The sequence below is a fragment of the Mytilus trossulus genome, chromosome 4 (genome assembly GCF_036588685.1).
Source record: "Mytilus trossulus isolate FHL-02 chromosome 4, PNRI_Mtr1.1.1.hap1, whole genome shotgun sequence".
NCBI classification, from domain to species: domain Eukaryota; kingdom Metazoa; phylum Mollusca; class Bivalvia; order Mytilida; family Mytilidae; genus Mytilus; species Mytilus trossulus.
Window position 1 is genome coordinate 75,800,392 of NC_086376.1, and position 24,298 is coordinate 75,824,689.

The 24,298-nt window shown below is 31.6% G+C and overlaps 1 protein-coding gene across 1 annotated transcript in view; it reads left to right on the forward strand.

Moving 5' to 3' along the window:
• Positions 1-6,392: 6,392 nt before the first annotated feature.
• Positions 6,393-24,298, forward strand: part of LOC134715983 (hemicentin-1-like) — a 30,847-nt gene continuing 12,941 nt past the window's right edge. Inside the window, exon 1 of the mRNA XM_063578611.1 lies at positions 6,393-7,104. Within this exon, the coding sequence (XP_063434681.1) occupies positions 7,011-7,104 (94 nt within the window). The 5' untranslated portion in view covers positions 6,393-7,010. The remainder of the gene's footprint in view (positions 7,105-24,298) is intronic.

Sequence of the window (24,298 nt, forward strand, 5' to 3'; positions counted from 1 at the left end):
ATTCTGGTTACGTGACAACATGGACATATTTGTTGTCGTTTGTAGATATTCTATAACGGCCACCAAATGTAAAATGGGTGACACAAAACTTTCAATCTAATGACGTCAACTATACCATTATTATAAAGACCTTTTTTGAGAGTAGAAACCTTCCGTCAGATAAGTTATGATTAGAATCGCAAGCTCTGGAATACTAGTATCTTATCATACTATATATATGATATTACAATTTAAAATTCTTATTTAGTAACCCAACAAAAAAAATCATCTGGGTGTTTTATATGTTATTTTTGTTATGGCGCGCGTCTAGCGTATTACATTATAATTCTGATACCTTTGATAACTACTAGGGGTTATTGATTTCGAGGAGGTATCTTCTATTAATAATGAGGATGATTTCACCATAAAGTTCAAAAAGTAAGATTTAAATTTACACCTTCGCAAAATTAGACAAGTGATATGTTGTGAGCCAAATGTGTCAAATCAGTACAGTACGGAGTTAAAACTTAAATAAATTAAGGCGTTACAAATACTAGACTGACATAGGACAGGTACAAATGTTAAGTAAATATACATTTTATTTTTAAAACTTATGTTAACAGGATTATAATGAAACCATTTATATTAATGTTTACTAAAATTAATGTTTTAGATATTTTTGTTGATTCACTGTCAAATCTAAAATTTCAAAAATAAGGCGTAGTTTAATAAAAACAATTGACTACTGGTACAGTTCCCGACATAGACATGTTTGTGACAATTATAGAATTTTGTACTATTTGTTACTTTCGGAAATACGGACACCCAAGTAAAGCTTTTTCAGTACAAAGTGGATGTATATTTATCAATACTATATGTGTTTATTGTTACGCTCATATATAAAACGTATATCTTGCCTGATCTGTAAAACATATATGCATTAATTGTCACGCAAAGTTCTATACATTTATATATGATTTAATTTCCAAGTTATCCACTGAAACTGTACGGAGGGTACATTACGGAAGATAGAAGTGTTAAAAAAAAACCAGTCTTTTGACAAAGATTCTACCTTAATTCTACGTTCCACACGTAATAGCAAGTGACTTGTGAATTCGTTTAGTTAAATACAGTACATGTATATGAGCGCATAATTGAGAACTTCGAAATAGAGTGACCATTTTGTCCTCAATTTCCATAAATGAATTTGGCCTGTAAGTTTCAAAACATGGCAAATTCTCACATGCCAACAATGGTCAGCTTTACTTAATCACATGCACTCGCATTGCAAATAATCGATGTTTTAAGCATTGGGTATTTTAACAGTTATTCATTTCTAATATAAATGATAAATGTAGCTTAAAATTGTGTATCGTTACGTTTAATGACTGATGTATATAATTATTGAGATAAATTATTGACACAATTGGGTTGTACAACTGCGATGCATTCTTCAAGGAATACTCCAAAATTTAATACCACATTTTAATCGATTCTATAATCGGGAACATGAAAGGCTTCATTAAGTATTGTCATTAACTAGATAACGATAAAGGGACATGTATGCGTGGATATAAGTTTAAAATCCAATGAGTTATCATAATACTGCATTCTGATAACGCTGCAAACGATATTAAAACGACATGTGCAACACTGTTTTAGCAGATTATGTCACGTATACCGGTCGGTTTAACAACACAACTTTAATCAGGTCTTTTGGGAAGAGATATACTATATTGTAATTCTGTACTTTAAGCGTATAAAACTACTGATAAAAGAACAATATTTAGCTACATTTCTTAAGCAAACCATAACAAAATGAGAGAATTTACTAGGGGCTGGTAGGGAGAAGTATTTAGGGGTATACATAGCCAGACAAAATAGCAACAAAACCATGAAGGCCACATAAGACGTAGTTCTATATGAAAAAGCTCTTCTGTTTATAAAAGCATGTTCATTGTTTAAATATTGTCAAATAGTAAAAGTTATCATGCAATTTCGATATACTTGTTAGGTTATTTTCTAGCTACTACATGGCTTTTATATCGTCTCGAACTTACAGCCAACTGCTTTATAACCTGAGCTCTAGTGAACAAAGCTATAACCTAATTCAGCTACAGTCGTCACTGATATTGTTAAGTCGCCTTGTTATCTTAAATTTTGAAATATCAAGTAATTAACTAAAAAAAATAGAATTTGTTTCAACGTTTGTAAATAGTGCAAATGGGTCTCTAGCTTGTTGGTTCTTATTCATCTTTATCAGTAATTTCTTTTTTCTCCAGTGTTAACGGTCGCTACCTTGAATCTGGTAAAAAAATAAAAGTGTTACTGATACAAATGTAAGAATAATATACTTACTCTACGACCAGTATGTTCAAATACATTGCATCTTTGAACTAGTTTTAAAACCCAGTATAAATGCATTATTTTTGAAAGTCAATTAAGTGTTGTAGTGTTATTTATAAGACTTGTCTGCGTAACCTTAAGTGTTAATTGAATGAGTATGTGTCTCTAGACATGTTGGAGTAAAGTTCGTCATAAAGAAGGATGGAAAATACGGTTTATTTGATTGCATATCTCAATTCATTGTGAATTTAGAGGAGCTCCTTCAAATCAAAATTAAAAGAGTGGTTAAAACGAGGATTATATGGCTAAAAGATTACAATCACTAAGTGCGACCTACATAATTGATAAATCAGATTCAAATTCAAACTCGTTAAATGTAGATCAGGTTAACTTTACCAGAAAAATCGTTTTTATCGCTCGAATAGCTTGGCACATTTCTTATGTATTTATATCTAACACTGGGGATTAACGAGAAATCAATGTGCATCATAAGAGAATTAAATGTATTTTCAGTGCATTGTTTCAATCGAAAGTCAATAAATATAAATATTATGAAAGAAAACTTATGACTGCACCATTTGTTGTTACTTGAAAATACATTGATGTCTCTTAAATGTTGCAATATTGCATATAGCAATTCAGCTGCAGTTGTTCATGCGTGTTTCCTTCTTAGGCAATTTTCATTGATATTTTTAGCTTTAGTGTAGTGACAAATACCTTTGATGACTTGTGATGAATGACACGGAAAAACACAGTATGTGAAGAAAAAAACCGCACAAACAACATTATTTATCCATGTACTTATTACTTCCCCCACGCTGTTCACGTAAAAGTTTTTTTACAACTGTATATATGAATTTAGAATGAAAAAATACCTTTGAAGTAATTGTCTTTGTTCTTGTTAAAATCGATCTATGATATTGTTGACATCAGAACTTTATTTCTATGGATAAAACATAACATTCAAAATGATGAGAAATCAACAAAAGTTTTTTCGTATGTATTTGTTCATTCTAAAAATAAACGATTGATATAATTGCTATTCTTAATGATTGAATGAAGCGAAAATCTACTTGCAACAATATGTACTTAAATAAAATTAAGAAAGGAAATGGGGGATGTGTCAAAGCGACAACAACCCGACCATAGAGCAGACAACTGCCAAAGGCCACTAATGGGTCTTCAATGTACAAAATGTAGCGAGAAACTCCCGCACCCAGAGACGTCTTTCAGCTGGCCCCTTCAGAAATATGTATACTAGTTCAGTGATAATGGACGTCATACTCAACTCCGAATTATACGCAAGAAACTGAAATTAAAAATAATACAAGACTTACAAAGGCTCCTGACTTGGGATAGGCGCAAAATTACGGCGGGGTTAAACATGTTTAAGTTTTATCAACAAATAGATCTAAATCTTCGAAAATACACAAACGCAGTCTAATACATTACATTTTGATGAACATGCACGTGGAACCTGTTGCTCAGTGGTTGTCGTTTGTTGATGTGATTCGTACGTGTTTCTCGTTTCTCAGTTTTTAATTTAAATTAAACCGTTGGTTTTCCTATTTTATTGTTTTACACTTGTCATTTGTTTTACCTTTTATAGCGTGCTGTTCAATGTGAGACAAATTCCCGTGCTGAAGGCCGTATTTTGACCTAGAATATATGGTTTACTTTTTACTAATTGTTACTTGGATGGAAAGTTATCTCATTGGCACTCATACCACATCTTCTTATATCTATGTTTTTGTATATTTAATGTTCCAAAGACGTACCACATATTCTTTCTAAAGTCTTCATCTTTTCTATAGTGTGTGCCCTTTTTTTAATTAAACCAAGTATATTGCCCAATAGTTCTATATCCTTGTGAATGACGTAGGTAAATTATATTTATCCCCGAACTTCTCTCGTCCGGTAGAAAAAAAAACCTTGGGTAAGTAGTATAATATAAGTGCAGCCGTTTGGTTGTGTGTGAAGTATAAGTAAGCAGCCACGTTCAGTGCGAATGGGGCCTTAAAACTTCGTATGTGAGTGCCACACTCTGCAAATTAAAACAATACTTATAAAAATTCTCTAAGAAAATCCTCCCGGTCATTTGACGTAAAACCCCTACCGTATAGTCGGTTAGAAAAAGACTCGCCTGCAAAGTGTGAAATATTTCCATTAAGAATACTTGAGATCTAATTGATAACAACACATTTTAAGAAATTAACATACAAGTGTATGGAAAATAGAAAACATGCCAACCTCTATAAAAAGTGGTTTTATGGAAAGTAAAATAAAACCTTCTGAAAATGCCTGTACCAAGTCAGAAATATGACCGTTATTTTAGTACATTTTGATTTGTCAGATTTTAGTGACCTCCACTTTTTGAATTTACTATGGAGTTCGGTATTTTTGTTATATTTTGTTGTAGATTATATTTGAATACATGTATACCGTTTTTATTTTTATTCATAATATACACAATGTAAGTAAGGGGAGAATTGAAGATAAAATGTTCATTGTAAGGGAAGTAATTAACTGGAAAATAAGAACTGGAACATGGAATTAAAAACACATATTTTCTAATACTTGAAATCTTTCATTGAAACAGTTTGAATGTTTTAATTCATTTATTTTAATTTTATGACCAGAGTGGCTTCTTGTTCATTAATCTTAACTCTTTGTGGAATTTAAAATAGTTATGAGCAAAAGGCGAATAATTTATACTATATCTTATGTGTCTTGTTCACTGTTAAAATGTACAAATATATACGTTTTTAGTCACATATGCTTGATGAAGGTAATTATGTCGGTTCCCTAAGGTCGATGCAAAAAATAACATTACGATTATTTAATGGTAATAATTCTGGTCATGTATGATAGATTAGTATTAACAAGAAAGTAACATAATAATCTTTGATTCGCACACGTGGCTAAATGGATTTATATTCAGATTAATTCTGGTTCTTTGAGATTTGGCTCTACCTGACTCTTATAAAACTATTATATTCCAATCAAAACCCTTGAGGATTAAAGCGTAATGAAATAACAAAATAATCGTAACAGAGTATTTCAGTGACAAAGAAAATTCTTATTCCACAACTGAATACTTTATTATAAATTAAACACTCATGTGAATGATTTTGATAGTTTAAGGTTCAAGAAGAAAATGACTGACTTTTTATTGAAGTTATATTTTAAAATATTGGAGATGCAGCGGATTTAGCTTGAAAAATCATCATCTAGAGCCTCGAAGTGACGAAACAACCGTCTGCTATTCTCTTTCTACCTGATTTGGTTAAGAACGCTTCCCAACTTAAACCTCTTAAAAACGTTTGAATCGATGAGCAATCATGAGGGAAAATAACATCATTTCATACAAAAATGTCTCCAGACTTGGTTTTTTATGATATATATGTTAAATACGTTTGACCCCTTTCAACCTTTAAGGGACATATGCCAAAGACCCATTTACCTTATATTTACTGTACAATTCTGATAATTTATTACAAAAAAACGAGTGTAGTGTTATAAAGCATGTAAAGAAGATGTTAAATTACATTAATAAATGTCTAATATGTAAAATCTTTTAAAATTGTTTCATAAATTACTTCAGTTATCCGTAAACAGGTAAAAATGACCACGTTCCTAGTTTCACGACCTTGTAGTTTAAAACATGCTTATTTGTCATAACACAGAAACACAAGAAGATAAAATAACCTTCATCAAATATTTAAATTTGTACTGTAATAATTTGTTCCGAAGTGACACTTTAATCAATTATTCTTTTAGACCTTAATTGAACAGATGTGACAATATGTTCAAATTCCCGTTTTCAGATACTTCAGTTGTATTTACAATTTTCGGTAATTTCAAAAAGAAAATAAGAAATTTGTAACAAAATTCTCTAAGAATTTGAAAATATATTTTTTTAAATCAATATGTCAAACCTTTGGTTACTGAAAACAAATTGTTGGGTCTTTTTGAAGTTAATTCAAGAGGCGGAGAATAGGCGGATCCTGAGTCGCTGTAAACGCTCAATAAAATTCTATTTTCAGATCTGTTCATTGGGTGACTCAAATAAATTGTTTTTCGAGTTGTTTTCATTCATCGAGCATAGCCGATTTATATCATAAATTGATTAATTCCAGTTATACGAACAATTCCCATGATCAAAGCATAATCACAAACCACTTTACCTATATAGTCGCTATTGATAGGAAGACTTGTGGATATTTACATACAGTATTTGTGTTTCATTTCAGTTGTAAAGTATACTTACAATAAGTGCATTGAAACGTATTGTTTTAAAAGTAGTACTACGAACGTGAAGGAATTAAAAAACATCCCGAACGAAGAATTTTCTGTTTGAAATAGGTTTACTATGCTAATCTGTTTATCGTTGCATAAAAAATTGTGACAGTTAGCGCGAGAAGGAAAGCCTGAACTATTTAATATGTGGGAATAATATATTAGTTTAAATAATATTTGTGTAATATTCAAGGTGGATATATTGTATGAAGAGTAATAATTAAGACATGGAATAGAGAAATATTTACGTTATTTAGTAGATTAAGTATAAGACGATTTGACATTAACGCGGAAATCTTGGCGTCGGGAATAATGTAGTTAGAAGTTACAAGTCTTATAATATGTAGGTAAAGGTTATTGGAGAACAAATTAATAAATAAATAAAAATGTGTAGATGCAAGAACAACTACTCTATATGCCATTTTCTGTGTAACTTTTTGAATTTGATCATTTGGACACTTCTATTGGGATATACAGAAGGTGAGTGAAAGACATTAGAAACTTTTACTTTTACATTAAGATATCATATTATACTATAAAGTTTAACACTTGTATGTATTTGAAAGCTGAATAGTCAAAAATATCAAGCACCTTGGCTTACTTTTACTTTCCTCATTTGTCACGAATTACATCTATTTTCAGTTGTAAATCAAATATCGATTATTAATATAATTAACATAAAAAGAATACTGTTAAAGAAATCAAATATGAATTTTTCTTAACTTTGCATAAGAGTGTAAATAGCGAGACATGATTTGTCGTTATTTAAATAACCTGTTTATAGACCCAGATAAACTGGATTTATAACATGTATTATATAAAACATTATCAAACCGGAATCATTTTAAAAATCAAAATTCTAAACTTATAAATTCTTAAAATTTTATGAGGGTAACTTTTTCAAACTTATGGTGCAAGCAAGCGGAAATATTACCACATTATCATATCTGTCAAACTTAATGCTAAACTTTACTGAGTGCACATGATGACATTTTAGTTAGAAGATGTAACATTTTATTCAGCATCGGTATCTAAACATGCCTACAATAACTTTTAATACCTTATCAATTTCAATTTAAAGCCTTTTAAAAGCCTGTAATTGAAATATAACTAAGATTTATGGAGGGTTGTGACAATTTAATTTGTCATTATGTTACGATATGCAAATAACAACTTTGATATTTGCTGTTATTAAGAGATTTATGCACATTTTTATATCTCCCCACACCAAGGATATGATTTATTTGAGTAGATTGCATGTTTTAACTAGCCTACTTTAATTCTTTTGCACTTAATATAGATCCAAGACAAATACTATAAAGCATTGGAGTACTTGTTGAGAGAACTATCTGTTGTAAAGAGATCCTAACTATCCAGGGGGTGCTTGATGAGCTGATTATCAAGTATTTTCAATTCTTAATATAAATAAGGAGATGTGATATGATTGCTAATGAAACAAATATCAAAGAAAGTCAAATTAACGGGGATCTAAGTCCTAATAAGTTATCGTACTACTTTCAATAATGAGCAAAAACTAATACCATGAAAGTTAGCTATCATATGCCCCTTTTTACTTTTTTCCATGCAAATACTACTGTTTTGTATTGTCCAACTGCATTTCATTGTAAGCAGTCTTGAGTTAAACTGTACCTAATAACGCAACATGAGTGCAAGAAACATCATTGATTGACAGGAATTTTATAAATCTTTTTGAAGAGAATTTTTTTTTTTTTTTATTATTTATTTGATCTGCTTAACTGTTCAATCGCAAATGTTGTATTTAGATTTGGTCGCTTTATGGTTAGATTTGTATGTTCGGTGCGATTAATTTTGGTACCATTACAATGTAAACTACGAAAAATGTTTGTCTTGTACAGAGCTGCAGGATAAGCAATTTTTATTCATTGTTTTCTTCTTACCAGAGTATTTTTTTGGACTGGTTTTAAATTATGCTGTGTAATGGATATGCATTTTTTAAGTGCAAGTTTTGTTTTGTCTGAAATAAGAGCAAGGTCTTTCTTAATAGTATTGTGTATCAAAAGAATATTGAAAGTATTATGTATCAAAAGGATATTGAATTATTTGAAATTCATCTAATAATCTTCAATAAAAATTGAAAATATGTTATAAGATGTTTATTGATCGACAAATGGATACTTTAACGTACGTTTAATGAGATATTTCGACTGAAAATGTTGTCGCAAACAGTACATTCGTTTGGTATTTGTAGCATCGGAAAATACCTATTTTATGAACCCCTAAATTTTATTTTACTACAGTTTATATCTATGATGGAGTACCACTTTAAACGAATGTCACTGCGAATTTTGAAAGAATGTAATGTAAAGTTTCATCTGTGCTATAAAAGTATAAAATTTAAGGGATAGTGGGTAGTCCTATTGACCACCCTAAAAATTAATCAAAGTCGGTTTACAATAATCGATTTAATCTGAACTAATCTGTATCACAAAATAGCAAATAAAACGCTTAAGGTCTTTTTTATGACTTAAATAATTACTTCTTCCTATTTATTTTAATCTCGCGTTAAATTGAAGGTAATGGGTGAAGCAGTGTAAAGCAGTAAACCCATTGTAATTATTGGATACTTCTGTCCCTAGGAGTCTTCTAATTTTTCTTTCATTATTTTTAACTGTTAACATTTTATGAGAAGTTTTGGGTTTCTTCTTTTAACTGTATGAAGTTTGTCATAGATTGGGTACACTGATAAAAATGTACTTGTAAGCCTGGTCAATGATAAATCTACCATATATGTACATTCAGATTTTAATTAAGGGCGTCAGATTTCGACGTGGTCATTAAAGTAAACTCTCAACCGCTAAAGTATTGGAAAAGGTGTTTCAGGGTGAGTGTGTCATTACTGATCGCCGACGTCCCCCCCCCCCCTTTCCCCCTATGTGCTGCTTTGTCCCTTTCCAAATATGATTGACTATCTCCTTAAACCACTAAAAATGGTACGGGCGTCGACTGCGGAGCTAGATATAGAACTATGAAGCTATACAGCTGCTGTAGGGCTTCATGTATGCCAATAAGATGTGGTTACAGATAAAACCAAAGACCTGTTAGAGCTCCTTATATACGTCGTTTTCCTTGTGCAATAAGGGTAGGTTGATAAACAAACTTAACGACAAAAGATGTGAATGAAGTTTCTAAATGTGAACTTTACGTTTCTATGTACATGTTTATAGCCATTTTCATACAGATACTATATCTGCATGGATTATATATGTCACAGTTTAAACGATTTTTCAGAGCTTGCATTTCCTACCATCATTCATTTGATAGGATGTTACTTACAGAAAGTTATCGAACCAGGGGTTCCGTTTGGTAAATTTTAAGCTATCTCTTCGAAGGTTTTACAAACACATTCATGATTTGTTTGATCGTTATGGAATTTTTGTATCACATATGACCATTGATATGCTCACGGCGTCGTATATTTTGTGAAGTGTTTTGTAAATAACTAGAGTTTGTCGTTTCGACATATTTATTGGAGGAGGGGTCATAGTGTTGCTCTTATCTCTTCAACTTATAATTTTAATTTTTGCCTTGGTATAATCTCCCTGATACCTTGATCCCACTCTCTGGTTTGGCTGGAATATTTAATTGTCCATGCTTGCATTTTTTGTGTTTGTTCATAGTCAGTTTTTGTTATTTACACATGTTCTATTACTATATGTTTGTCTCAAAGTCTTCGTGTGTAAACTGTCCTCTATATTCGACATCATCTTCGACAAAGTTGGTTTGGCATGTACTACTAGTATAGGTAATATCATAGATATGGTAATATTCATTTTTACAGGGAATTCTATGAATTTGATAAAATCATTCTACTGTCTAAAATTATTGATTATGGTGTAATTTTAATTTTTAATTTTTCTTATGTCTTATTTTTGTTGACATTTTGTTGATCTATTTTTTAGTGGCAGTGCACTAATTGATTGCGTTTTAATTTGACAATTTTCCTTCAATGTTTCATTTATCTCACTTGTTATCAGATCGTACGCAATGAAGCACTGTTTACCTTATCAATTAACGAAGGTAAAAAACCATTATGTAATTGCAAAAAAGTCTTAAAGTCGTAAATCTCACTAATAGCCATAGTAGTTCAGGGGTATAGAAAAAAATCGACAGAATTGTCTTATACTTTGTGAAATTTAACTTTGAAGTATTGTAAATGAAAAAATGCAAAAAAAAATGGGGGTCACCGGCCATCTAAGAGATATTTTGACCTCTGAAAATGAGTGCAAATAGGTTATAGGGAATTATAGGGAAAATGGACACAAATACACTTTGATTGAATTTTCAAAGCAAAATAAATGACAGAAGTGGCACATTTTTTCATACTGTAAAGCTTGATGTCTATTTTTTGCAAAATTGAAATAAAATTTTGGGGTCACCGGCCATCCAAGAGATTTTTTGACCTCTGAAAATAAGTGCAAATAGGCTAAATATAGGAAAAACAGACCTATAATCTCTTTGATTGGATTTTTAGAGCAAAATAAACGACAGAAGTGGCTCATTTTTTCATACTGTATAGCTTGATGTCTCTATTTTACAAAATTGAAATAAAATTTGGGGGTCACCGGCCATCCAAGAGATTTTTTGACCTCTGAAAATGAGTGCAAATAGGCTAAATATAGGATAAACAGACATAAAATCTCTTTGATTGAATTTTCAGAGCAAAATAAACGACAGAAGTGGCTTATTTTTTCATACTGTATAGCTTGATGTCTCTATTTTACAAAATTGAAATAAAATTTGGGGGTCACCGGCCATCCAAGAGATTTTTTGACCTCTGAAAATAAGTGCAAATAGGCTAAATATAGGAAAAACAGACCTAAAATCTCTTTGATTGAATTTTCAGAGCAAAATAAACGACAGAAGTGGCTTATTTTTTCATACTGTATAGCTTGATGTCTCTATTTTACAAAATTGAAATAAAATTTGGGGGTCACCGGCCATCCAAGAGATTTTTTGACCTCTGAAAATGAGTGCAAATAGGCTAAATATAGGAAAAACAGACATAAAATCTCTTTGATTGAATTTTCAGAGCAAAATAAATGACAGAAGTGGCTCATTTTTTAATGCTGTATAGCTTGATGTCTCTATTTTATAAAATTGAAATAAAATTTTGGGGTTACCGGCCATCCAAGAGATTTTTTGACCTCTGAAAATGAGTTTAAATAGGCTAAATATAGGAAAACAGACATAAAATCTCTTTGATTGATTTTTCAGAGCAAAATAAATGACAGAAATGGCTCATTTTTTCATACTGTAAAGCTTGATGTCTCTATTTTATAAAATTGAAATAAAATTTAGGGGTCAATGGCCATCCAAGAGATTTTTTGACATCTGAAAATGAGTGCAAATAGGCTAAATATAGGAAAAACAGACATAAAATCTCTTTGATTGAATTTTCAGAGCAAAATAAGTGATAGAAGTGGCTCATTTTTTCATACTGTATAGCTTGATGTCTCTATTTTATAAAATTAAAATAAAATATGTGGGTCATCTGCCATCCAAGAGATTTTTTTATAGCAAAGTAAATGACAGAAGTTGTTCATTGTTCAAAGAGGGGTTGACCTCTGCGGTTGTATAAAGCTGCGTCCTGCGGAGCATCTGGTTATTTTTGTGCTTTATCCATATGTGTGACAACATGTGAAAAGTGTGAGCTGACAGTCTGCTTAGTTTTTATCCAAAAGTCTCATTCTGACATTCTATCTAAAAGGTTTTTATGTTTCAATATTTGTGTATCAATACAAAAGGAAGATGGTATGATAATTGATTGTTAATTTGGCAACTCTCCGCAATAGACCAAATGACACAGAAGTTAACAGCTACAGGTCAAAAGCTGTTATCCCATAGTGAGATATAAAAGGCCCTTCAATGACTAATGAAAAACAATTCAAATGAGAAAACTGAAGGCATATTAATAATGTACAAAGTGATGAACTAAAAAAAAATGTGACACAAAAAAGACAACCACTGTCTGAATTACAGGTTCATGACTTGGTACAGGCACATACATAATGTTGTGAGGTTAATGTTTGAAGATGACAACCCTTCCCCTTAACCTGGGACAGTGGTGTAATTTGGTAGAACATAGGGGTTTTATCAATTTGTATTATTCATTTTTAAACTCTAAATCTAGCGAAAAGTAGATTATCACAGATAAATTGTATGAATATTTGGGACCCTTGTCTTACAAACTTTAAGGAGCAAGAAAAATGTGATGAGGTTTGTATGAACATAAAGTACATAAAAAATTGAAGGTTTCAGTATATTCACGCTTTACAATATTTTCTGTAACTGCTGTATTTCACATGTTATTTTCTTTTCTACTGTAGGATATTAAGTGGTTCAAATATACATATATCCCTCTTGAGACTTAAATTATATGCAATAAAAATCAGCCCCCCAAAAAAGCAAATTTTAATAACTTCAGCTGTAGTATGCATTTTCAAATGTAATGTATGTGCTAGGGGCCTAAATTGACCCTGAATTATTTCAAGTGTTTTGGCCTAAGACTTTTTAATACATAACGTACTTATAGATTATCGTTGATTATCTCAACGAGATTGCTTTTCTCACTTGAGCTGGTACAGCGAAAGTGAGAAAAGCAATCGAGTTGAGATGACCAATGATAGATATAGGAAGATGTGGTGTGAGTGCCAATGAGACAACTCTCCATCCAAATAACAATTTAAAAAGTAAACCATTATAGGTTAAAGTACGGCCTTCAACACCGAGCCTTAGCTCACACCGAACAACAAGCTATAAAGGGCCCCAAAATTACTAGTGTAAAACCATTCAAACGGGAAAACCAACGGTCTAATCTATATAAACAAAACGAGAAACAGGACGTATAAATTAATCTGTTTATCGCTATTTTACCTATGACGACGTTGTCAATTTCAATGTCAATTTCGTTAGCAACGCCATGTGGCCTCCTTAGTTTCTAGCGATAATTTTTTCATCTCAAGCGAGAAGCATGATATGAAAATTATCACAAAAAAAGATCAAAGGAAAAATGCAAAAAATAGCGATAATAATAAATTATTACATGTACATTGTAATATACTATGCCATTTGTAATTTCCTTTTTATTTAAAGTACATTTTAAACATATGGGAGGATTCAGAGACAGCCCTGGGAAAAATTTGGTTATTTATATAGGGAATAACTGAAGCATGACCTGAGGGGGTCCCCTTTTAGGGAGTTAGTGAGCCCCAGTCAGCCCCCACTCATGAAAAATTCTGGATCCGCCACTGGGATTTTTTTATACAACAAAAACATTCACAAGGTTTTAAATTGCAGGAAAATATCACCTCTTCATACAAGCCCCCCCCCCCTTTTCATTCAAAAACCTACTAAACATGCTAAAAGGCACATACTTATACATTTGTATAATTTTGACTTTTGAATAATTATTAAACATTCTACATGTCAGATACATGTACATCAAATTAGTCTTTAAATACATTTTGTCTATAATACATGTATATATCTTATAATTGCCATGAAACTTGGTCCGTTGGCTTTTAATTTAGTAATCTCTGGTCACACAAAGTTGGTTAAGATCGGTTAATTCCTACTATCCTACATGTATTAGATACATTTTAGGAACATCCTTTGATTTATCTTTATTTACAAAATAAAGACTCTTGTGTGAACATTACCATGCGTTCCAGATGAAAATCAATAATATATAATAATTTTTGTAAATTTGATTACATATCTTATAATATTTTTTTCATACACCTAAATTAATATGCCTTAAAGAGAAAGTATTTAAGGAGTTGAAATTATACTGTAACTTTTGGTCATGAATGGACCAGCTAAAAAACATTAAAAAATGTCCGAAGCCATCAAGAGAATATGACACCCACTTAGCGCAGGTGTAATTTTTAAAAGTTAGCATTTAATGTCTTTAACATATTAAAGAAATGCACTTCGAAATAACTGTGTAGACACCTAACAAGCTTTTAAATTTAGAAAAATATCCCTTAATGACAAGACCACTTCTCCTGTTTAGGTAGTAAACGGGTTTTTTCTCTCTCATGAAGATTCTGTAGGATCAAATATATTATAGGGGGTAAGGAAAAGTTTTAAAGAATAGAGAATAATGCATGTAATGTTCACAATACATTTGTAAATAAAGAAAATAGACATACAGTGTTTTGTACATGTAACAATGAAGAAAACGGGTTGTTAAATTATAAGAAGTACAGAAAAATGGGCCATTTTATTTTAATTATTATGGGAAAAAATAAATAGAGATAAATGGTACATGTATAAAGAATTATATAAGAATGAAATGAAGGACCCTCAATCCAGAGCATTGGTAAGAAAGGTATTTTTGTGAAATGATTCATTTTAAAAAATAATCTATACGGTCTAGAACCTGCCAACTTGTTTAAACTCGCCACATTATTCATGTATGTGTCTGTCCCAAGTCAGGAGCCTATATACATTCAGTGATTGTCATTTGTTTATGTGTTTCATATTGGTTTTTCATTCATTTTTTTTATATACAAATAAGGCCGTTTATTTTCTTGTTTGAATTGTTGTGCGCACATCATGTACATTGTCAAATCTGGGCCTTTCATTGCTGACTAGTATATACATGTATGCGGTATGGTCTTTGCTTATTGTTGAAGGCCGTACGGTGACCTATAGCTCTTTATGTAGGTGCCATTTTGGTCTCTTTTGATATATATTGAAGTTGACTCATCCAGGCAATCATTCCACATCTTTTTTACATTTGTATATATATACATGTAGATGGGTTTTGTTCTAACATGTCTAAATTTTAAATGTGCATGCTTAACCAAAAATTTTATAACTTGAATCCAGGCAAAATCAACTGCATTCACATTCGAATACTCCAGGTTTACAACAAGAAAATTCTGTTTGCATACCCATGTAATACATCTTATCGCTATTAGCCTACTTGGCCAGCCGAACCGGTTGCTTGACCTTTTGACGCATTCAACAATCACTTTTCCATTGTGGTGTCAGATATTTTGTTTTATGACGTCAAAATTTTACGAGAACCTGTGTGATATCCAGTAATGGCGGACAAATAGCAATAAGGTGTTTTACATTTATATAAACCTTGACTTTCATAAATCATGACCTTTTCTCCAAGAAACCTGAATGGTCTGAACCCCATGCAGATGACATATTTCTCAGGTCCACAAATTTCGAATCTATTTCATGATAAAAGTACCATGAGCTATGCCTTTGATTGCATTTATAATTAATTTTAAGCCTGAAAAAAGGGGGGGGCATGATTTGTTTTGTTGTTCGACACGGATATTGTTCTGAAATTATTCAGGCTTACATCTTATTTTTCAGTGGTCATGAATCGCTCTTTGAACATGTATATTCAATTCATTAGTACTTACTTGTCAGTTTAAATTTTCCCTTTTTCATGATTTGTTTACATCATCTTTCGCATGTTTGTCGGACCTTTTCTAGTGTAAGACAAGAGTGAAACTGCTTCATAAGCTACCAAAATGAAGATCGTTATTTATAATTTCGATCTGCATTACAGTATTCATGAAAAGCAGTTCACGTGTTCGATAAATGTGAGTTATTCTCTTTTCATTCTTCTCCTTCGTCAAAACCATGCTATTTATTTTTAGAACGGAAGTCCTATTTCAACAATGATAAAGTGTATCAATAAATTTTATTAAGTTTGAAAATTGCATTTAAAAGTTATTCAACTCTTTCTCAATGCATTTAAATAAAAAAGATTATTTAAATGATCCTATTTTACTGTTATGGAAAGTTACGACAATGTACATCACTTACGATATCAATGCGCAACTTTATGCGCAGACGGCGCGAAAATTTAAACCCCCGAACTACCTTAAGTACTTTGTTCTCAGTTTAATATTTATGGTGTCGTTTTGACTCTTTTTAATAGTAATGACACATCACAATAACAGCTGTTTAGGAATAACAACGTTGGTAACTGCGCGTGCTTGAAATTCAATGACAGAAGGCAGGAAATCGTTTCCTCGTTCCCTATGGAACTACCAATACCTGACTAAGACGAAATAGTTCCAGGCCATTAAACGCTTAATCGCACCCGTGTTAGCTTCCATATAAATATTATATTCTTTAGTCGGTCGAAATGAAACTGACATTTTAATTTGTACATGTTAATACTATAATCGTAAGGTTGGCCGCTTGCTCAAATATTGGTAAATATATGTATCGTTTGTCTAGCTACATTTTATGCAGAAATTCTGTGTACTCTAAATTAAGCTTTCAGACATTCACATTTGAATTACAGAGACGAAGTTAAACTAATAACAAGCACAGCATAAAAGCGTAATTAAACAGATCTTTATCAGAAATATTCTTTCTTTCATAAATATGAAATTTCTAAACGTTTGAACATTTGATCATATGAATAATGAAAGACTCCGGGCTAAATTGAAATATCATTCAAACAAAGGGGATCAAGGTGATCGAGTGATAGCTACATATCGGAAACCACATCAATCATGTTTAATCTGTAATCATTTATGCAGTTTATTTCATGTCCATCCACATGGATGGGCTCAATAAAAAGAAATTGATTGGACACCGTTATCAATCATTGAAATCTACATATTCTCAACAGTTCCGGGTATCCGTCGAAGCAACAATAAGTAAATGAAGTAGTCAAGGCAATAGGGTTCCGGTATATGAAAGTGAGAAATATCTTCATTGTTGCTTCGGACGATTGTAGGAAGACAATCAATTCCTGAGGAGTTTGGAGAATAGATGTAGATACTCAGTCTGTCTATTAGTTGGCGATTTATTAACACAGACTTCTATTGTTAACGTGTGGGACTCTTTTTATAGAATGTTAAAAAATGTTTTGTTCATTTTTTTGAGTGTAAAAACGTGCTGTAAAAGTTAGATTATGAAATTGTGTTGAGACTTTTAACGTTAACATTATTGATGTTCTGAAGTAGGTATGCAGTATTTTGAAAAAATCATTCATCTTATTTTATACATTTCACTTTTCCCGTTCTTAATGCCAGAAATGATAAACATTTTATCAGATAATCGACTTAAATATTGGATCATTCGAATTTGGGTACTTCTTCTGGGGTCCTGAACAACTTATGTTGTAATATAATGAACATTCAGTGCATTTCTTTTAAATAATTGTGTTACTTGACGAAATTTATTCATTACTGTGTAAATCTAATGTTGCGAATTACTGAACTATTATATATATCGGGAGAAATATTGATCACTCGAAATGTATAGCTTTAAATTTACTTTTACTTTCTTAAGTTATATGAATATCGTACTGATTATGGATAGGCAGCTACCAAAATCATGTCTTTCCTATGATACTCATTAAGTAGTATTAAACCGCTTTGGAACTACTTCAACCGTTATCTAATTGAAAGAGGACTTCTTAAGTAAAAAATGTGTCTGTGCCTCAAAGCATTTTATCAGACAGTTATTATTTGGCGTTTTTTTCTGTTTTGAAGCTTTTACCCGCATAGTTGATTTTTATGCAATTTAAATAAGGAATTTGAACTATAATCAAACGTTCTGCCGTTCTTAGTCTAGTGTTGGAAGATTCAGATAGATTTGATTATCTTGCATATTTTCATTTATCTGCCTGTGTTGATCTTGCTTCTTCTGTATATACATATTAACATGCTTATCTTCTCTAATATCTATGATGGGATTCTGATATTCTATCAAAGGTCATCTCTGTTCAGCTAATAATATCTAATGGTCAGTTATAGGTCAATATATGTGGAGTGGGTGCCTGATAATCCCTGATAGTTGTTCAGTGACCTCTTTGTGTTATTTTGGCTGAATTTTTTGTTGACATATGACTCTGTTATTGTGCGTGCTATCCTAATAAGAAGGTTTTTCATGCGGTCAAAAAATATACTAGTAAGCAACTCCGGTTACTCTTTCATACTCCAAAAGCTATATGTGTTTGGTCATTTAAATGTTTGCTTTCGCGCAAGCATCTGTCAAATTTTACTTTCAGCTGTGCACAAACCATGTCTTCCAGATCCATCCATGAAGATATATGAAATTGAACCCCAATACAGTCACCAGTAAAGAGTAGAGAACATAATCGAAATATCTAATGTGACAATAACTATTAATTAATTTGCTTAGCAAAGACTCATTCTACAGCCTGCATGCCACGGTTACTTTCAATTGGCATTTAATTTGCTGCTTCTCCACTTAGCATGCATGTGGCATCTAGGATTAAGAATCAAAGACTAGTCGACTCGTCAGAAAGATTTGTCCGGGTAAAGTGACAGGTCCTTTTATGACTGTTATTTTGTGATGAGCTAGCACGTTAAACATCCATGCACGCGTTGGTCTAGAATAAAGAACGAAGGGTTCATATTCATATCGCAGTAATATGTACTCGTCCCTAATAAGCATCTATCTTTTCATTACCATGTATCATATCATCATCTGTTATTCCCCCATGTCAGTGAAGCATTATGCACAAGCTAATGGCCCCATGGTATTTCTCCTCCCTTTTTTACGTCGAATATGCCAGATTCCTGAGATTGAACCTAATGGTGTATTCTCGTTTATATGCAAGTTTGGATTATATAAATTAACCAAAGCAATAAAAATCCAGATGGCACATGTTTCTAATGCTTTCATGTGTCGTTCTTAGTAGAAAGAACAGTTTATAATCGACTCTGATTATCAGATAGTTATACAAGTATGTGACAATAACAAATTATGCAACAGTCTTGGCTTTGACAGTTCACTGCAAAAGCAATATATTGTTTTCTATATTGTTTGCATTCAAATTGTCACACTATATGCGTTTAACGCGTATAACGATACAACAGCAATAACGTTTAATTGAACACACTTGGTGTCAAAGAAAACAGAGATTGTACCTTTAAATGAATTTCTGATCGTATAAGATTGTTAATTTCTTGCTGTTTGTACAATAGTTTTCCTCGCAGTTCAGTATTTTTCTGATTTTTTTTTTCTATCTAAATTTTAAAACTATTTATGTCATCGATTATAAAGGCATCCAACAATAATATCTGTTAAACTTGTCAATAACGTCAAGGTAACAAATGCTGTTTTGCTTTTTTAATGTGTTTGACCATCATTGCATTGTTAATACCATCTACTAGCTTGATGTAGCAGTTTATGCTAATTTAGTTAAACGGCTGTTCTATTTTGTTTGACCCTAATTCCTAAATTGATGCTGTCCGTCTCTTTCTTAGGATTAACATTGATTTTTGTTCAAGTAAAACAAACTGCTATTGTTCTTCAGTCCAGACAATTATTGTGTAACTCTCATGGGTATTGAGTGCCTCCATGGTCAACTGGTCTAAGTAGTTCTACTTTTATCACTAATCGTGTTCTTGTGTGCGCGACTACGATTTACTAGGATTGTAATTTGTCCTGCCAAAGGTCGTTGGTTCATTTTATGTATTCTGCTTCCTTCGTCAATGAAAACTTGTTGTCATGAAAATGCCAACAGTGATAAATGTGGCATTTAACACCAACAATCAATGAACGATCTCTATGATTTAAAATTCTTCTTACACCATGATACATTTTTGCATGTGTTTTAGCTACCCTTACAACAACTATATGACTTATACAATTTTCTTACAATTTTTTTCAGTCAAAATTTGCCTTCAAGGAATCTATACATTTTTTTTATTTAAGTTTATGACGATAGGCGGGAAGTCATTATAACAGATTTCAGTCATTTAGGTCATAGTGAGCCAAAATACGTTTTACTATCATTTCCACACAAATTTGTTATTTAAATATCATCGAAATGTTTTTTATATATATTTTTTCTAGACTTCAGTTTAATGAACAAGAAGGAACTTTTTTTAAATGTCTAGCTAAATTTTATACAAATATATTCCTTTGCAGTTTTCTCAATCAACGTCATTATACTATTTAAATATTAGTTATTAAGATAACTGTTCATCCATTTAGATATTTTGAAATATAAATAAACCATGCGTATAACTGTTTTAATATGTTTTTAACACCTATCTATATTGCTTGTTGACTTTGTGATCCCAATATACCTTGTATATACAATGAGGTAGCAGAATTCACAATCATTAAACTGAATAAATACTTTTTTTATTATGAATATTAAACTTAAAGGGGGTTTTGGGGGATAAAACAAGTTTTGAGGTGATTTTTTTCTATTGATATATATAAAAAAAGGCAGATATGTTAATTTCATTTTAAAGATTTTCGCATACCTAAATAAATGACTTTACTGCTCTTTGTTGAAATAATGTGCGCTGTATTGTATCTTTAGTGTTTAGCAGCATATTAAAAATACATGACAAATCATGGACAATCCCATTGGGTGGAGAAAGTATGCTACATTACCTCCATGTTCTGTAGCTATTATTTTTAATACACAATGTATATGGATTAACAAACATTCAAAACAATGCATTTTCGATCGTTCATGTAAGATCATATTAGTATAGTTCTAAAGTGTGGTAATAAAAATATAAGACTATATTTCTTACATTAATTAAGTATTGTTCTGAAAGGAGCAATGATGTTTTGTACTTTTATTTTCAACCAGATTACGACTGCACAATCGCTCTACAAAATTTACAAGAATATTTAATAACACCTTAGACTGTGTATTAAAGATTTTACATCCAATAAAACATAACGAATACTTTGAACAAGTTCATTTGTCACCAAAAGATTGACTTGATAATTGGGACGTATTTGCAAGATATAATTATTGGATTTGAGTTTGTCGAAAGGGGTTGCTGCTAGTAAGACATGTCAAATATCATGGATCTACCGCAATACAACAGTTGAATGGCATCGATACCAATTTAGGCATTTCTGCTGTATGGAATTGGATCGAAATTATAAAATCTAAATGCCTTTACAAGTCGATAACCTTTTAAAAATTGAATTTTTGAACTTTCGCAATTAATTATATAACTAGTTTATGATATGAATTTTGCGACTATCTTTGGCAAAAATCTTTTGTTGGTCATTTAGCTACTCGTGTGTGTCAGTACTTATACATCCTTGACTTTCATGTGTTTGGCTTGGGGTGTAAATACAGAAAAGCGTACGATTTACAGTTCTATTTTTATTTTATATATAGAATGGAGTATAGACTAACCATGTTTTGAGAATGGTAAAATTCTTTGTTCATTGACGAGACAAAATAGGGTACACATAATCATAACATATTATGTATGTTTTACATAGTCTTTGAATCATCAGACCTAAAGTGTCGTTTTAGTAAGAAACATTACCATTGGTATACCAAATTTTGTGCAGGGTTGACTACGGTTTCAACATAAATATGATCGTCTGTGTGACTTCTCTAATACACCAGTGAATCCTTACTAAAGCGAAGCAAGCGTGGTCCCTTGCATTAAAACAAATCCCTATTCTTATATAAGCTCTTATTTTTCAATAGGCAGTCAAAATCTCCCCTTTTAATCACGGTCGACTTACTTGTAGAACCTATCGATGGTATAAATTGGTAATTTGTTCTCATACATAGTAAGCTTCTCGAGTATATCTTTGTTACATACATCTATCAATCAATAAACCAATCTGCAATCTTAGTTTATTTAAATAATATTGAAAATTGCTGACAATTCTGTTATTTTGTGACGGTTTCCTTTACGTGGTTGTGTGGCGGTTTTCTTTATGTGATAAATTACTTTAAGTTGAAAAGTTATGCAAGCTGTGGGTTGTATATTCTTTGAGTGTTACAATATCAGTTCATAGTATTCTGAATGGAAAGCATTGATTTATTGCTGGTGTCTTGCAATTATTACCAGTATTACATTAGCTGTTCACTTAAAGTTGATTTACACCCCAACATAACTAAAGACATATGATTACCTACAAAGCAAACCAGACGAACAAGGAATGTTAATATTTTTTATTTCGTCCTCGCCTGTGGTGTTGCACTGCCAAGAACGTTATAGAACATAGTTATTGACAATTAATCCGAGAGCTAATTGTCTGTTTATATCAATAAATGTTGTCAATTAATTAATTAGTACCTTATTCTTGTCTTCATAGAAGATGCTAATGTGTCTGGACAACGGTATGCAAACACTCTTGCTCTTATTATGATAAAAATGCTAATTTGTTTGGACAGTAGTATACAAACACGTGTCCTTGAAACTGTTACTTTTATTTTTAGTATTTGATGGCATTATTGGTTAAACGAAGACCAAAAATTAAGAAGTAGAAGTTTCTTATTTTTTGAAATTACAGATTATATACCCATTTTTGTTTTGAAACTTTTGTTCTACAATGTTCGTCCATTATGTACTTGTTTTGCTTTATATCTATTTTGATCTGAGCGTCACTGATGAGTCTTGTGTAGACGAAACGCACGTCTGGCGTAATAAATAATAAGCCTGGTACCTTTGATAACTAATAGTTTAAGTGGTGACATTCATTACAGCGAAGCATGATATCGTTGAGGAATAGTTTATTGAGTCTAATTTAGACAAAACGCGCGTCTGGCGTACTAAATTATAATCCTGGTACCTTTGATAACTATTTACACCACTGGGTCGATGCCACTGCTGGTGAACGTTTCGTCCCCAAGGGTATCACCAGCCCAGTAGTCAACACTTCGGTGTTGACATGAATATCAATAATGTGGTCATTTTTATAAATTTCCTGTATACAAAACTTTGAACTTTTTGAAAAACTAAGGATTTTCTTATCCCAGGCATAGATTACCTTGGCCGTATTTGGCACAACTCTTTGGAATTTTGGATCCTCAATGCTCTTCAACTTTGTATTTGTTTGGGTTTATACATATTTTTGATTTGAGGGTCACTGATGAGTCTTATGTAGACGAAACGCGCGTCTTACGGGGCGCCGAATGGGACTCTTGTGGTTTTGTACTCAAAATTCAATTTTGTACGGACAAAAGTGACTTTTGTTCAACAAAAATGAGTTCAGTTTAACAAAATTTGTATCATACTAGTAATTTAAAATTTTGTCATACAAAATTATCTATCAGCGGACAAAAGTCACTTTTGTCATGACAAAATTCATTTTTGTTACACAGAATTGAATTTTGTTACCTAATTTGAAAATTGGGCGACAAAAGTGAATTTTGTATTCAAATTAGTTAAGTTTGGTTTCTGTGAACTAATTTGCATACAAAATCGACTTTTGTTACACAAAATTGACTTTTGATACACAAAATTGACTTTTGTTACACAAAATTGACTTTTGTTACACAAAATTGACTTTTGTTACACAAAATTTGACTTTTGTTACACAAAATTGACTTTTGTTACACAAAATTGACTTTTGTTACACAAAATTGACTTTTGTTAAACAAAATTGACTTTTGTCTCAACAAAATTGACAAAATTGACTTTTGTCTCAACAAAATTGACAAAATTGACTTTTGTCTCAACAAAATTGACAAAATTGACTTTTGTGAGACAAAATTGACCAATGTGAGACAAAATTGACCAATGTGCGACAAAATTGACTTTTGTCTCAACAAAATTGAATTTTGTCTCAACAAAATTGAATTTTGTCTCAACAAAATTGAATTTTGTCTCAACAAAATTGAATTTTGTCTCAACAAAATTGACAAAATTGATTTTTGTCTCAC